The sequence below is a fragment of the Brachyhypopomus gauderio genome, chromosome 21 (genome assembly GCF_052324685.1).
Source record: "Brachyhypopomus gauderio isolate BG-103 chromosome 21, BGAUD_0.2, whole genome shotgun sequence".
Taxonomy (NCBI): Eukaryota; Metazoa; Chordata; class Actinopteri; order Gymnotiformes; family Hypopomidae; genus Brachyhypopomus; species Brachyhypopomus gauderio.
This window is the reverse complement of record NC_135231.1, coordinates 8,993,254-9,008,056: the sequence shown is the minus strand read 5'-3', so window position 1 is coordinate 9,008,056 and position 14,803 is coordinate 8,993,254. Positions and strand designations below refer to the sequence as shown.

Below are 14,803 nucleotides of genomic sequence, written 5' to 3'. Positions count from 1 at the left end.
GAAGTTGTTCTGAAGGCAAAGGGAGGTAATTCCGAATATTAATAAAATTTAGATTTTTGTTCATTTACTTTGCATTTTATCAACAAACTATTAACTCTTCAGCATCCAACCCTGTCTAAAACATTTGCACAGTACTGTTGATCAGGTGTTTGGTGTTGATCTCATGACCATGCTGTCCAGATATCTCAAACAGCTGCTGGTCCTTCTTACTCTGAGATTCAGGTTTTGTGTAAATGGGGGTCAGAGGGGTCATGGGAACATTAGGGGTTTTTTTTGTTTGTTTGTTTTATTTTTACCCAGTGGTGTCATGCAGCACAGAGCAGCAGAACCATTGCGGTGTGCTGGTCTGTTCATGGTAGAGACAGGTGAGAAATCCTAGCAGCCATGTTGAGGGTGCTTGTGTCAATTTGTGGCACCTGTGACACCTGTGACCTGTTATGCCAGCTTCAGTCATAAGGTGCAGCAGTGGCAGCCCGTATGATTCAACACAAATGATACAATAATATTAGCAAATATACTCACACCCATAATAACTGACACACACACACCACCAAGACATATGAACATGTCCTGGTATCACCAAGAAGCTCTTTAGAAATGTAATACCGATTACACAGGTCCACAGAGGAACAGTTTCCTAGATCAATAGAATGCATCAGAGATAAGAGGCAAGTTGAATTAACATAGTCAGTATAGTAGTTTGGAAATATTGGGGAACCACTGCTGGATTCTAAAAGAAAGTCATTGTGGCCAAAGAAGCAGACTAAAAAAACCACCTCAACCAGTTTTCATGACATCATTCAGCCCAAATAAATAACACTATAATTCCACGAAGGAGCTTCATTGTGATCATAGCTCAACAAACACACATTCTCACCCATCTTGTGTAAAAGGGGACAAAATCAGGCAGTTTGTCATCTGTCTGATCATTCCACCTCTCCCCTCCCACACCCACTCTACAGTACTGCTCTCTCTGTTGTCACTGAGACCTCCTCACGTGTGTTCGCTCCACACCTGCAGTGTCCTCTCTCTGTTGTCACTGAGACCTCCCCACATGTGTTCGCTCCACACCTGCAGTGTCCTCTCTGGCGTCAACACCCATCAAACTACCGTACACGTGTTTCTCGGTGTTGCAGGGCAGGTTTCTTCTGCCTAAAGTCTGACCAGGCATGACTGCTCATGTTCTCAGAACATTTTGAGGTCTAATCTGGCTTCCTGCTTTGTGCACAAATTTCATGAGCACTGTATGCATTTCTATCACACCAGTTTAGCGCTGTCAGATTGGAGAGTCTTGTGATTCATGTCGTGTTCTGATCGCAGGTCAGGACACTGATTCATGGTGAGACTACAAGTCAGAATACCGATTTGAGAGATTCTTCACAGTGACTTGATCCTACCACAGCCACACCATAACCACACCTACACCATAACCACAACCACACTATAACCACACCCACACCATAACCACACCATAACCACAACCACACCAAGCAACACTAGTACTTCATTTCCTAGCTGGGAGTCAAATTCATGACTCTCCAATCACAAGACCCCAGAACTTGGCTGAGTCTTGTTTAGTTTTATCTTTCCTGGTTGTGTTGTGTGTGTCTAGTTTATTTCATGTATCTGGTGTTTCCCTTAGTTTAGTAATGTCTCTTCACATTGTTCTATGTCTGACTCTATCTGATACTACCTTGGACTGTTTAAAGGATTCTGGTTATGGATTTGCCTGTAATAAATTTCACTCTCGCACTCAGATGTGTTATAGAAAATGCTGAAACTCTACTTTCTTTTAGAGGGAATTTTTAAACATAGTGTGTGACCAAATTAGGAAGTTTAAGGTCACCCTTTGGGTCAAGGGGACTAGACAGGGAGAATGTGGGAATGGAGACATGTTCCAGACAGAAGACCAGCGTGTTGGTGACGGAAGAGTCATGGGGTTATAATAGCAAGTTTCCCTAAGAGTGCAGAATTTATGCTTTATTTGGTACTAACATATATATCATTTATGACTGTAAATCATATGACTTCGTAATGACTTTATAACACATGACCAGTTAGCCCTCATGGTATATAAGGACTGACGGCATGAGCAATAAACTAGAGTGATTTTGGTGAAGTGACCATTCTGTGTGCCTGTGTTGCTTTCACTGACGGACACTCTCCGAGCTCGTAACTCTTCTTACAGAGAGACCCTGGTTGTTGTGATGGAGAATTTCCACAACAGATATCAAACCCTTCACAGTTTTTGGTTGCATTTTCTGAACATCCAAAAGCCAGAACTTTGAATCGTGGATCTAGGAGAGTTGACACTGCGATGATCCTCACAGATCCACCCCACACGGTTCCCTCAAGTTCTTCTGAAGATTACTGCTTAACTGAGTGGCAGTTGGACTTGTTAACCTCACACATGTTTCATGAACCTGGTGATGAATTAGTCTGACTAATGGACTAAAGGCACTCGGTGACTGTTATGCAGTTCAGAGGTTTGCTCAATAGATTTTTTTCACTACCAGATTCAGTGTGTGAGCAAGGCACATGTCGTACTTGTGAAAGCTGTGCACAGGCAACCATATGGGGTACATTATCAGTGATTAACCATGATCATCTTATCTCATCTTATCATCTTATCTTATTCTCAATCTTATTTACTTTATTACATTATGTTGTCTATTATTTTCTAAATCCAATTATCTTAATAGTTTTATCTTATTTACTTTACTTTTTATTATCTTATTTACTTTACTTTTTTACGTTATTTTAATATTTTTATCTTTAATTTCTTTTAACATTTTCTTTTTGTCTTTTTGTCTTATCTCCTTTTAATGTTTATTTTATTTATACTGTAAAGCACTTTGAGTTGCATGTATGTATGAAAGGTGCTATACAAATAAAGATTATTATTATTATTATAGATTCAACAAGTGGGAACAGAGCTATATGTGACAGAACCTTATAGCCAGCAAGAGAATGTATTGGGCGACTCGTTAGTGGTGGTAAAAGCAGTGATTTCTGTGTAGAACAGGAAGTGTAGTGTCCTGTGACCTTTGTGGTGAACCTGGACTGCGTAAGTTTAAGAAATCCCACCACTGTCCAAACTACATCAGTGCTGTTTACTAATATAATGTTCACCCAGTCCAGTGCCATCCCCTTTACAGGATCTCATGAACATTACTAGTGTTTGTTCTGGTGTTGGCCATGTTAATGTAACGCTCACCGCGTCACACAGCGACAATTAGGATAGTTTGGACTACGCCACCCTCAACTAGAGGGAAACTAATCAGTAACGTTTCACCCGCGCGAGATTACTGCCAGCGAAAATAAAATTGTTGGACTGCAGAGACTGAGATGCCGATCATTTATTATACAAAATATAAAACACCGGACATTCTTAAAAAGAAGCACCGTGCGGTACAGCCACAGACTTTCCGGAGCAGCTACCTAACACAGGTTACCTCACTTCCACCAGCGGGGGTTGGCGCGCACCTAAAAGAATAAAGCAAACAAACCACTCAATACACAAATAACCCACACCACACGTTCGCGTGAACGCGCTCCAAATAAACTCAAATTCACTGCAAATAAACCCCAAATAGGTAGGTGCCGCCAACACCTCACTCGTTCTGCTCCCACCTTTCTCCAACCGTACCGCCGGGCTAAAAATAAAAACACAACAGTAAATCACGTTCCACAAAACACGTCTGCCACTAACAAACTCCAATTCCTATAAAGAAAATTAACGGGGAGAAAACAGTGGTCTAGCTCTCACGCGCACTCTGATGGCTCCTGTAGGAAGGAACACACTTTAACTAAGACGAACATCATTTAAAAACATTGCCTGCGCTCAAGCTCGGCCCTACCGTGCAATAGCTGGAATGACTCAGATCGCCCGCGACTTGGCCACCTCTGCGACCGCTCGTATGCAGCTCACAACACACCCAGTCAGCTTCTAAAAGCCCCGAACAATCTCAAACTCCGAGAATGGGTAAAAGCTCTGGCCACTCAACAACTCTGTGAGAATGGGTAATAACTCTTGCCACCCAGAAACTCCGTGAGGATGGGTAATAACTCTTGCCACCCAGAAACTCCGTGAGAATGGGTAATAACTCTTGCCACCCGGACCCGAGCGCGTCTCTCGTCCCGTCAATCAGCTTCCGAGCTAACGAGAACACACGAGAGTTTAAATACCCTTCGTGATGTGCACTAATTCACTATAGGCGGTGCCCTTAATTAAACCGGGCTGTAATTTCAGGCACACTCTGTAACGGAGTCTTCCTGTTACATCTACCCCCCTCATACAATAAATCACTGTCCCAGTGATTTCCCCACTCACTCCCAGGGTCTATGCAGCACTGGTCTCGTCTCTAGTGGAGGGTGAACTAACAGCCTTGATGATGTCGCCACTGAGCGTGGGAGGTTAAAAGGGTTGGAATGCTGACCTGCAGTCACTCTGGACGTCCTCCTCACATCCCCTGGATTTACTCCTACAGGGATGGACTCACCCTCCTGATACTCCAGCCGCCTATTAGAGGCAGAGCCTGACTGGTGTGGTTCAATCCACAAACCGATATCCCCCTCATCTTCACTCTCCAGCGGCGATTCGCTCTTATCCTCACTCTGACCTACTAGGTCCACTCCTGGTACAACCAAATGCTGGCCAGGAACTTCCCGCAACTCAGCCCGATGTACATTTCTATCGGGGCCTGTTCCCTCCTCTGGGGGAATAGTGTAAACCCTGCCCCCACTATCCAGGCACTGAACCACCCTGTACCTAACCCCATCCCAATGGTCTTGAATCTTATTTCGCCCTTGCACATGATTACGCCGGTATACCAGGGTGCCAGCTGGGAGAATGTGTACAGCCTGGGGTTGAGACCTCTGGGCTCTCGCATCGGCGGCAGCCTCCATATTTCGTTTAGCATGACTAAAAGCGCTTTCCAGGAATGCCTGTTGCCCTCTGATCCATTCACCAACCGACCCTTCCACCATCTCCTCCTCAGCCTGTCCCAACACAAAGTCAACAGGTAAATGTGGCTTCTGACCAAACAACAACTCGTACGGGGAATACCCTGTGGACTGATGAACAGTGGTATTGTAAGCAAACAGAAGATGGGAAAGATGTAAAGGCCACCTCTTCTTCTGCTCTGGGGGAAGAGAGCGCAACAAGTCATGCATGGTCCTGTTAAACCTCTCACATTGCCCATTTCCAGCTGGATGGTAAGGAGTTGTCCGACTCTTTTCTACCCCATACAGTCGGCAGAGACTCTTCAACAATTCCCCCTCGAAATTTCGACCTTGATCCGAATGGATCCGTTTGGGCACGCCATACTTGTAGAACCACCGCTCAACCAGAACCTTAGCCACGGTACTGGCTCTCTGGTCTGGAGTTGGATAGGCCTGTGTGAACTTTGAAAACACATCCGTTATTACCAAAACATTCTCCCTCCCATCACTGGAACGTTCCAAGACGGTGAAATCTATGGCAACTATGTCTAATGGCCGGGAAGCACTGAGCCGCCCCATGAACGTGCGTACCTTTGGTTGTACGGCCTTAGCAACCACACAACACGAGCACTCCTGGCACCATCGGGCAATATCCTTCCGCATAAAGGGCCAATAACACCGTTGTCGGATCAAATTAGTGGTTCGCTCCGTACCCTGATGCCCATGATCATCATGAAGGGCAACCAACACCTCCCTCTGTAACACCTCAGGTAACAGCAGTTGCAAAATTTCCTCCCCTCCGTCTGGCGAATGTACAACCCTATACAAGACCCCAGCTTCCTCCCGTATTCTTTTCCACTGCTTAACCAATTCCACTACCGCGGGGGACTGCATGGCACGCTCTTCGACAGTGGGAGGTCTACCTCGGGTCCAATAGATAGTGAAGTCCCTGATCACTGGATCAGTGGCCTGAAGGGCCTGTAGATCAGGCCTAGAACGAACAGGGAGCACATCAATCGCCGCCACTTGTGTCGACACTGGCTGCTCTAGCACCGCTGCCTCAACTAATTCAGGAACCACCACACCCGGAACTATTTCCTGAACCGAGTCGACAGATGGAACTGGCATACGAGACAGAGCGTCCGCATTCCCATTCTTAATGCCAGGACGGTACTTGAGCACAAAATCAAAACCAGCAAGCTGGGAAGCCCACCGCTGTTCCACCGCTCCCAGCTTAGCGGTCTGCAAATAACTTAGTGGGTTGTTATCAGTAAATACCGTAAACTTGGCGCCTAACAAGTACTCACGGAACTTTTCCGTCACGGCCCACTTCAACCCCAACAGTTCCAATTTCAGAGCACTATAGTTGGACATGTTTTGCTCTGCCGGATGTAACCCTCGGCTCGCATAAGCGATGGGCTTACGCTGACCTCCCTGATCTTGAGACAGCACTGCCCCCAACCCATTATGGCTAGCATCAATCTCCAGGACGAAAGGCTTAGAGAAATCAGCATAGCCAAGGACTGGGGCTGCCACCAATGCCTGCTTCAAGAAAAGGAAAGCTTCTTCGCAAGCTCCAGTCCAATGCCCTCCCACAGCACAGGACCTGGTCTTTTTCTGGCCACCCTGCAGAGTAGCAACCAATCGGTGTAATGGGGCAGCATGGCGGGCAAATCCGTTGACAAACCTTCGATAATATGAGGCGAAACCTAAAAAAGATCGGAGCTCCTTCACAGTCTGGGGCCGCGCCCAGTCAGCCACCACCTGGATTTTATCTGGGTCAGTTGACACCCCCTCCGCAGAGATCACATGTCCCAAATACCGAACCTCTGTCTGAAAAAAATGACACTTGTCAAATTTTAACTTCAACTGGTGATGTTGCAGCCGCTCAAACACCAACTCCAAACGTTGCAGATGATCCTCAAAAGAAGAAGAAAACACCACGATATCATCCAGATATAACAGCAATGACTGAAATCTTTCATCCCCGAAGATGCGCTCCATGAGCCGTTGGAAGGTACTGGGGGCATTACATAACCCAAAAGGCATGCGATTAAATTCGAACAACCCAAAGGGAGTACAGAACGCAGTCTTTTGCTTATCTCCCTCCGCCATAGGGACCTGATTGTAACCGCTAGCCAAATCCAGAGTAGTAAACAACTTGGCTCCCGAGAGTGCATCTAGCGACTCTTCTATACGCGGCAAGGGATAGGCATCTTTCCGGGTTTTCACGTTCAGCTGTCTATAGTCTACACAGAGACGGATTGACCCATCCTTTTTCTGAACCACCACGATAGGCGACGAATAGGGACTACAACTAGGCCGCACCACCCCTTTTGTTAGAAGCTCTGTAATGTGGGCCTTCACCAACTCATACTGCGTAGGCGGGAGACGTCGATACCGCTGCCGAACAGGGACCTCATCCAGCAAAGGAATTTCATGCTGGATCAAATCAGTACACCCCAATGCACCATCTTGGCTGAACACTTGTCGATACTTGTGCAATAATGCCGAAGCCGCCTGTTCTTGTTGCCTTGTTAAAGAAGGCCAGGAACAGGCCTGAAAGTTGGTCGATCCACAATCGGCTTGTACAGAGCGAACGGTTGCCACGCGTTCTACAACTGACACTTCCTCATCAAATGCAACACTTGAACCATCACATGGCGCGTCAACCAAAAACAACTCACCCAAACCCGTACGAGAAGGGAGCCAGACATCCTGTTCGGCCACATTAACTACCGGCACAAAGCTGATCCCTCCCTGTACAGGGAGGAGGGCACGAGACACCAGCAATCCCGCAGGCAAAACATCACTTGTAGGTTCAAATAACACTGGGTTCACCACAGAGCCGCCAGTAACTCCACCGGTAACAGCAACAGCCTTAATAGAGCCCGCTGGAATCAGCACAGCCACCCTCCCCTTTACCCTAGCCCGGCCTAAACGACCCGAAGGGGGCAACTGATTTAGAAATTGACAATGGCTGAATACCCGTTTCCAAGCGGATCTCTCTGGGGCTATGTGTGCAGACTGAAACAGAGCAACACCTTGGGACTGGAACAACTCTCTGTAACACTCACTAATCACGTTCATGCCCAAAAGTCCAGGCAACCCCACACTCACGGCTCCAGGCTCTAAGCAAACAGACTCTTTAACCACCAAAATTCCCATGCCACATAAAGTTTTGCCCAGCACCGTAAGATCCAATTCGATGTACCCCACATAAGGAATCTCAAGGCCATTAGCGGCTTTCAACTGAAGCCAGTTACACTGCTGTAGAACCATTGTAGAACTCTGAAAATGTTTTCTGAAAAACCCCTCAGTGATTGTAGAGACCATGGAGCCTGTATCAAGCAAACACTTAACACTCACTCCTCCCATTTGAACCTCTACTGTGGGGCAGGTGCCGATAAGGGCACCCAACAGCTTTGAGGTCACCACAGAGCCCTCAATACCCTTGCCTAGTGTATGGCTCTCTACACCAGAGGGAACTAGTTTCCCTGTGCCTCAGGCACGGCTGCCGCTCCCTGAACCCCTGAGCCGAGGGCTAATCCCCGGCGGCCCCTCCCTGAATAAGGCCTAGGCCCACCATTACAAAACCTAGCAATATGGCCGGGCTGATCACAACGGGAACAGATTGGTCTACCATCTGCCTGGAACCGATGAGGTTGCGGTGAAACTGAGGGCACTTCCAGTCGTTCGCGTGCCCTAACCCCAGACCCCAGGTGCTCCAAAATCAAATCAAGTTGCTTCTGTTGTTTCTGTAAGGTTTCTTTTAATGCAATTAACTCGCCTGCCGAAGCACCGAGACCTACCTGACTACAACCCCCACGCACCTCCACCTGAGTGTCACATGAGTAAGCCCGTGCCCTTGGAGTCGCCGCATGATCCCCTTCCTCAACCCAACGAATGGCCTCACTCCGTATGTCCAAAAAGGACATATCAGGGTTAGACCGAATGGACCTCTTGAGTTCCCTACGTAGCATCCCATCTCGCACGTGTTCCACAAACTGATCTCGAACCAGCAAATCTGAATTTGGAATAACACGATCATTTTTACATTTAATCACAGCCATCAGTGACAATAGAGCATGGGAATACTCACGCAGGGACTCACCTTCCAGCTGACGTCGCTGAAAAAACTGCTGCTGTAAAACCACATACGATTGGGAATGGCTAAAAACCTCCTTTAAAATAACAAATATACGCTCTGGATCTTTCCGCTCCACCTCAGAGCGAAATCTAATCTCTGCTTTCGCCTCCCCATCCAAATGATCATATAAAAACAGAGCCTGCTCTGCACTAGTCATACGGCGAACCTCCATGGACCTACGCGCTTCCTCAATCCAATCATCAACCCATAACAAATCGGATGATTTTCCCGAAAACCTGGGGCACTTCCGCTCCCGTGGCACATAAACAAAACGATCAACAGCCTGTTCTAATGCAGCACCTGCTACATTACTACTAGAAGGTGACCCAGCAGCACGTAGTCTCTCATTATCAGCTTGTAGCTGCTGAACTTGTTCTCTCAGCTCTCTGAGCTGCTGATCCATATTTAAAACCCAATTTACACTCTAAAACAAAGATGTCTTCGTCCACGTCGTCTTGCGGATCCTCTTCCGGAGCCAACCACTGTTTTTCTCCCCCTTGTTACTAACAATAAACAAACACCCAAAAAACTCAATCTGCACGTCAGCCTTTTAATCCTGCCGACTGCGCCAAAATGTAACGCTCACCGCGTCACACAGCGACAATTAGGATAGTTTGGACTACGCCACCCTCAACTAGAGGGAAACTAATCAGTAACGTTTCACCCGCGCGAGATTACTGCCAGCGAAAATAAAATTGTTGGACTGCAGAGACTGAGATGCCGATCATTTATTATACAAAATATAAAACACCGGACATTCTTAAAAAGAAGCACCGTGCGGTACAGCCACAGACTTTCCGGAGCAGCTACCTAACACAGGTTACCTCACTTCCACCAGCGGGGGTTGGCGCGCACCTAAAAGAATAAAGCAAACAAACCACTCAATACACAAATAACCCACACCACACGTTCGCGTGAACGCGCTCCAAATAAACTCAAATTCACTGCAAATAAACCCCAAATAGGTAGGTGCCGCCAACACCTCACTCGTTCTGCTCCCACCTTTCTCCAACCGTACCGCCGGGCTAAAAATAAAAACACAACAGTAAATCACGTTCCACAAAACACGTCTGCCACTAACAAACTCCAATTCCTATAAAGAAAATTAACGGGGAGAAAACAGTGGTCTAGCTCTCACGCGCACTCTGATGGCTCCTGTAGGAAGGAACACACTTTAACTAAGACGAACATCATTTAAAAACATTGCCTGCGCTCAAGCTCGGCCCTACCGTGCAATAGCTGGAATGACTCAGATCGCCCGCGACTTGGCCACCTCTGCGACCGCTCGTATGCAGCTCACAACACACCCAGTCAGCTTCTAAAAGCCCCGAACAATCTCAAACTCCGAGAATGGGTAAAAGCTCTGGCCACTCAACAACTCTGTGAGAATGGGTAATAACTCTTGCCACCCGGAAACTCCGTGAGGATGGGTAATAACTCTTGCCACCCAGAAACTCCGTGAGAATGGGTAATAACTCTTGCCACCCGGACCCGAGCGCGTCTCTCGTCCCGTCAATCAGCTTCCGAGCTAACGAGAACACACGAGAGTTTAAATACCCTTCGTGATGTGCACTAATTCACTATAGGCGGTGCCCTTAATTAAACCGGGCTGTAATTTCAGGCACACTCTGTAACGGAGTCTTCCTGTTACATCTACCCCCCTCATACAATAAATCACTGTCCCAGTGATTTCCCCACTCACTCCCAGGGTCTATGCAGCACTGGTCTCGTCTCTAGTGGAGGGTGAACTAACAGCCTTGATGATGTCGCCACTGAGCGTGGGAGGTTAAAAGGGTTGGAATGCTGACCTGCAGTCACTCTGGACGTCCTCCTCACATCCCCTGGATTTACTCCTACAGGGATGGACTCACCCTCCTGATACTCCAGCCGCCTATTAGAGGCAGAGCCTGACTGGTGTGGTTCAATCCACAAACCGATATCCCCCTCATCTTCACTCTCCAGCGGCGATTCGCTCTTATCCTCACTCTGACCTACTAGGTCCACTCCTGGTACAACCAAATGCTGGCCAGGAACTTCCCGCAACTCAGCCCGATGTACATTTCTATCGGGGCCTGTTCCCTCCTCTGGGGGAATAGTGTAAACCCTGCCCCCACTATCCAGGCACTGAACCACCCTGTACCTAACCCCATCCCAATGGTCTTGAATCTTATTTCGCCCTTGCACATGATTACGCCGGTATACCAGGGTGCCAGCTGGGAGAATGTGTACAGCCTGGGGTTGAGACCTCTGGGCTCTCGCATCGGCGGCAGCCTCCATATTTCGTTTAGCATGACTAAAAGCGCTTTCCAGGAATGCCTGTTGCCCTCTGATCCATTCACCAACCGACCCTTCCACCATCTCCTCCTCAGCCTGTCCCAACACAAAGTCAACAGGTAAATGTGGCTTCTGACCAAACAACAACTCGTACGGGGAATACCCTGTGGACTGATGAACAGTGGTATTGTAAGCAAACAGAAGATGGGAAAGATGTAAAGGCCACCTCTTCTTCTGCTCTGGGGGAAGAGAGCGCAACAAGTCATGCATGGTCCTGTTAAACCTCTCACATTGCCCATTTCCAGCTGGATGGTAAGGAGTTGTCCGACTCTTTTCTACCCCATACAGTCGGCAGAGACTCTTCAACAATTCCCCCTCGAAATTTCGACCTTGATCCGAATGGATCCGTTTGGGCACGCCATACTTGTAGAACCACCGCTCAACCAGAACCTTAGCCACGGTACTGGCTCTCTGGTCTGGAGTTGGATAGGCCTGTGTGAACTTTGAAAACACATCCGTTATTACCAAAACATTCTCCCTCCCATCACTGGAACGTTCCAAGACGGTGAAATCTATGGCAACTATGTCTAATGGCCGGGAAGCACTGAGCCGCCCCATGAACGTGCGTACCTTTGGTTGTACGGCCTTAGCAACCACACAACACGAGCACTCCTGGCACCATCGGGCAATATCCTTCCGCATAAAGGGCCAATAACACCGTTGTCGGATCAAATTAGTGGTTCGCTCCGTACCCTGATGCCCATGATCATCATGAAGGGCAACCAACACCTCCCTCTGTAACACCTCAGGTAACAGCAGTTGCAAAATTTCCTCCCCTCCGTCTGGCGAATGTACAACCCTATACAAGACCCCAGCTTCCTCCCGTATTCTTTTCCACTGCTTAACCAATTCCACTACCGCGGGGGACTGCATGGCACGCTCTTCGACAGTGGGAGGTCTACCTCGGGTCCAATAGATAGTGAAGTCCCTGATCACTGGATCAGTGGCCTGAAGGGCCTGTAGATCAGGCCTAGAACGAACAGGGAGCACATCAATCGCCGCCACTTGTGTCGACACTGGCTGCTCTAGCACCGCTGCCTCAACTAATTCAGGAACCACCACACCCGGAACTATTTCCTGAACCGAGTCGACAGATGGAACTGGCATACGAGACAGAGCGTCCGCATTCCCATTCTTAATGCCAGGACGGTACTTGAGCACAAAATCAAAACCAGCAAGCTGGGAAGCCCACCGCTGTTCCACCGCTCCCAGCTTAGCGGTCTGCAAATAACTTAGTGGGTTGTTATCAGTAAATACCGTAAACTTGGCGCCTAACAAGTACTCACGGAACTTTTCCGTCACGGCCCACTTCAACCCCAACAGTTCCAATTTCAGAGCACTATAGTTGGACATGTTTTGCTCTGCCGGATGTAACCCTCGGCTCGCATAAGCGATGGGCTTACGCTGACCTCCCTGATCTTGAGACAGCACTGCCCCCAACCCATTATGGCTAGCATCAATCTCCAGGACGAAAGGCTTAGAGAAATCAGCATAGCCAAGGACTGGGGCTGCCACCAATGCCTGCTTCAAGAAAAGGAAAGCTTCTTCGCAAGCTCCAGTCCAATGCCCTCCCACAGCACAGGACCTGGTCTTTTTCTGGCCACCCTGCAGAGTAGCAACCAATCGGTGTAATGGGGCAGCATGGCGGGCAAATCCGTTGACAAACCTTCGATAATATGAGGCGAAACCTAAAAAAGATCGGAGCTCCTTCACAGTCTGGGGCCGCGCCCAGTCAGCCACCACCTGGATTTTATCTGGGTCAGTTGACACCCCCTCCGCAGAGATCACATGTCCCAAATACCGAACCTCTGTCTGAAAAAAATGACACTTGTCAAATTTTAACTTCAACTGGTGATGTTGCAGCCGCTCAAACACCAACTCCAAACGTTGCAGATGATCCTCAAAAGAAGAAGAAAACACCACGATATCATCCAGATATAACAGCAATGACTGAAATCTTTCATCCCCGAAGATGCGCTCCATGAGCCGTTGGAAGGTACTGGGGGCATTACATAACCCAAAAGGCATGCGATTAAATTCGAACAACCCAAAGGGAGTACAGAACGCAGTCTTTTGCTTATCTCCCTCCGCCATAGGGACCTGATTGTAACCGCTAGCCAAATCCAGAGTAGTAAACAACTTGGCTCCCGAGAGTGCATCTAGCGACTCTTCTATACGCGGCAAGGGATAGGCATCTTTCCGGGTTTTCACGTTCAGCTGTCTATAGTCTACACAGAGACGGATTGACCCATCCTTTTTCTGAACCACCACGATAGGCGACGAATAGGGACTACAACTAGGCCGCACCACCCCTTTTGTTAGAAGCTCTGTAATGTGGGCCTTCACCAACTCATACTGCGTAGGCGGGAGACGTCGATACCGCTGCCGAACAGGGACCTCATCCAGCAAAGGAATTTCATGCTGGATCAAATCAGTACACCCCAATGCACCATCTTGGCTGAACACTTGTCGATACTTGTGCAATAATGCCGAAGCCGCCTGTTCTTGTTGCCTTGTTAAAGAAGGCCAGGAACAGGCCTGAAAGTTGGTCGATCCACAATCGGCTTGTACAGAGCGAACGGTTGCCACGCGTTCTACAACTGACACTTCCTCATCAAATGCAACACTTGAACCATCACATGGCGCGTCAACCAAAAACAACTCACCCAAACCCGTACGAGAAGGGAGCCAGACATCCTGTTCGGCCACATTAACTACCGGCACAAAGCTGATCCCTCCCTGTACAGGGAGGAGGGCACGAGACACCAGCAATCCCGCAGGCAAAACATCACTTGTAGGTTCAAATAACACTGGGTTCACCACAGAGCCGCCAGTAACTCCACCGGTAACAGCAACAGCCTTAATAGAGCCCGCTGGAATCAGCACAGCCACCCTCCCCTTTACCCTAGCCCGGCCTAAACGACCCGAAGGGGGCAACTGATTTAGAAATTGACAATGGCTGAATACCCGTTTCCAAGCGGATCTCTCTGGGGCTATGTGTGCAGACTGAAACAGAGCAACACCTTGGGACTGGAACAACTCTCTGTAACACTCACTAATCACGTTCATGCCCAAAAGTCCAGGCAACCCCACACTCACGGCTCCAGGCTCTAAGCAAACAGACTCTTTAACCACCAAAATTCCCATGCCACATAAAGTTTTGCCCAGCACCGTAAGATCCAATTCGATGTACCCCACATAAGGAATCTCAAGGCCATTAGCGGCTTTCAACTGAAGCCAGTTACACTGCTGTAGAACCATTGTAGAACTCTGAAAATGTTTTCTGAAAAACCCCTCAGTGATTGTAGAGACCATGGAGCCTGTATCAAGCAAACACTTAACACTCACTCCTCCCATTTGAACCTCTACTGTGGG

General features: G+C 48.1%; 2 protein-coding genes across 2 annotated transcripts; both read right to left on the bottom strand.

The window, feature by feature from the left end:
- Window positions 1–3,344: 3,344 nt before the first annotated feature.
- LOC143485287 (uncharacterized) lies at window positions 3,345–14,785 on the bottom strand. Its single transcript, XM_076984670.1, has 5 exons — window positions 10,797–14,785; window positions 10,097–10,119; window positions 9,924–9,949; window positions 6,138–7,704; window positions 3,345–5,294 (listed from the first exon to the last, which is right to left on the bottom strand). Exons 1-5 carry the CDS (start codon window positions 14,783–14,785, stop codon window positions 4,330–4,332), a joined length of 6,570 nt encoding a protein of 2,189 aa, XP_076840785.1. The 3' UTR covers window positions 3,345–4,329.
- Window positions 7,442–10,792, bottom strand: LOC143484851 (uncharacterized). The gene is made up of 2 exons (XM_076983841.1): window positions 9,059–10,792; window positions 7,442–8,971 (listed from the first exon to the last, which is right to left on the bottom strand). The coding sequence occupies exons 1-2, from the start codon at window positions 9,495–9,497 to the stop codon at window positions 8,433–8,435; spliced, it is 978 nt and encodes a 325-aa protein (XP_076839956.1). The 5' UTR covers window positions 9,498–10,792; the 3' UTR covers window positions 7,442–8,432.
- Window positions 14,786–14,803: the final 18 nt, after the last annotated feature.

What these genes read in the sequence shown, in the direction of transcription:
- LOC143485287 (XM_076984670.1), bottom strand. Translation starts at nt 14,785, where the DNA reads ATGGGAGGAGTGAGTGTTAAGTGTTTGCTTGATACAGGCTCCATGGTC. An exon ending in GGCGGTACGGTTGGAGAAAG is followed by an intron (nt 9,950 to 10,096) that starts GTGGGAGCAGAA and finishes TTATTCTTTTAG; the next exon opens with GTGCGCGCCAACCCCCGCTG. An exon ending in GCCAACCCCCGCTGGTGGAA is followed by an intron (nt 7,705 to 9,923) that starts GTGAGGTAACCT and finishes CTCCCTGTACAG; the next exon opens with GGAGGGATCAGCTTTGTGCC.
- LOC143484851 (XM_076983841.1), bottom strand. Translation starts at nt 9,497, where the DNA reads ATGGATCAGCAGCTCAGAGAGCTGAGAGAACAAGTTCAGCAGCTACAA. An exon ending in TCAGCGACGTCAGCTGGAAG is followed by an intron (nt 8,972 to 9,058) that starts GTGAGTCCCTGC and finishes TTCCAAATTCAG; the next exon opens with ATTTGCTGGTTCGAGATCAG.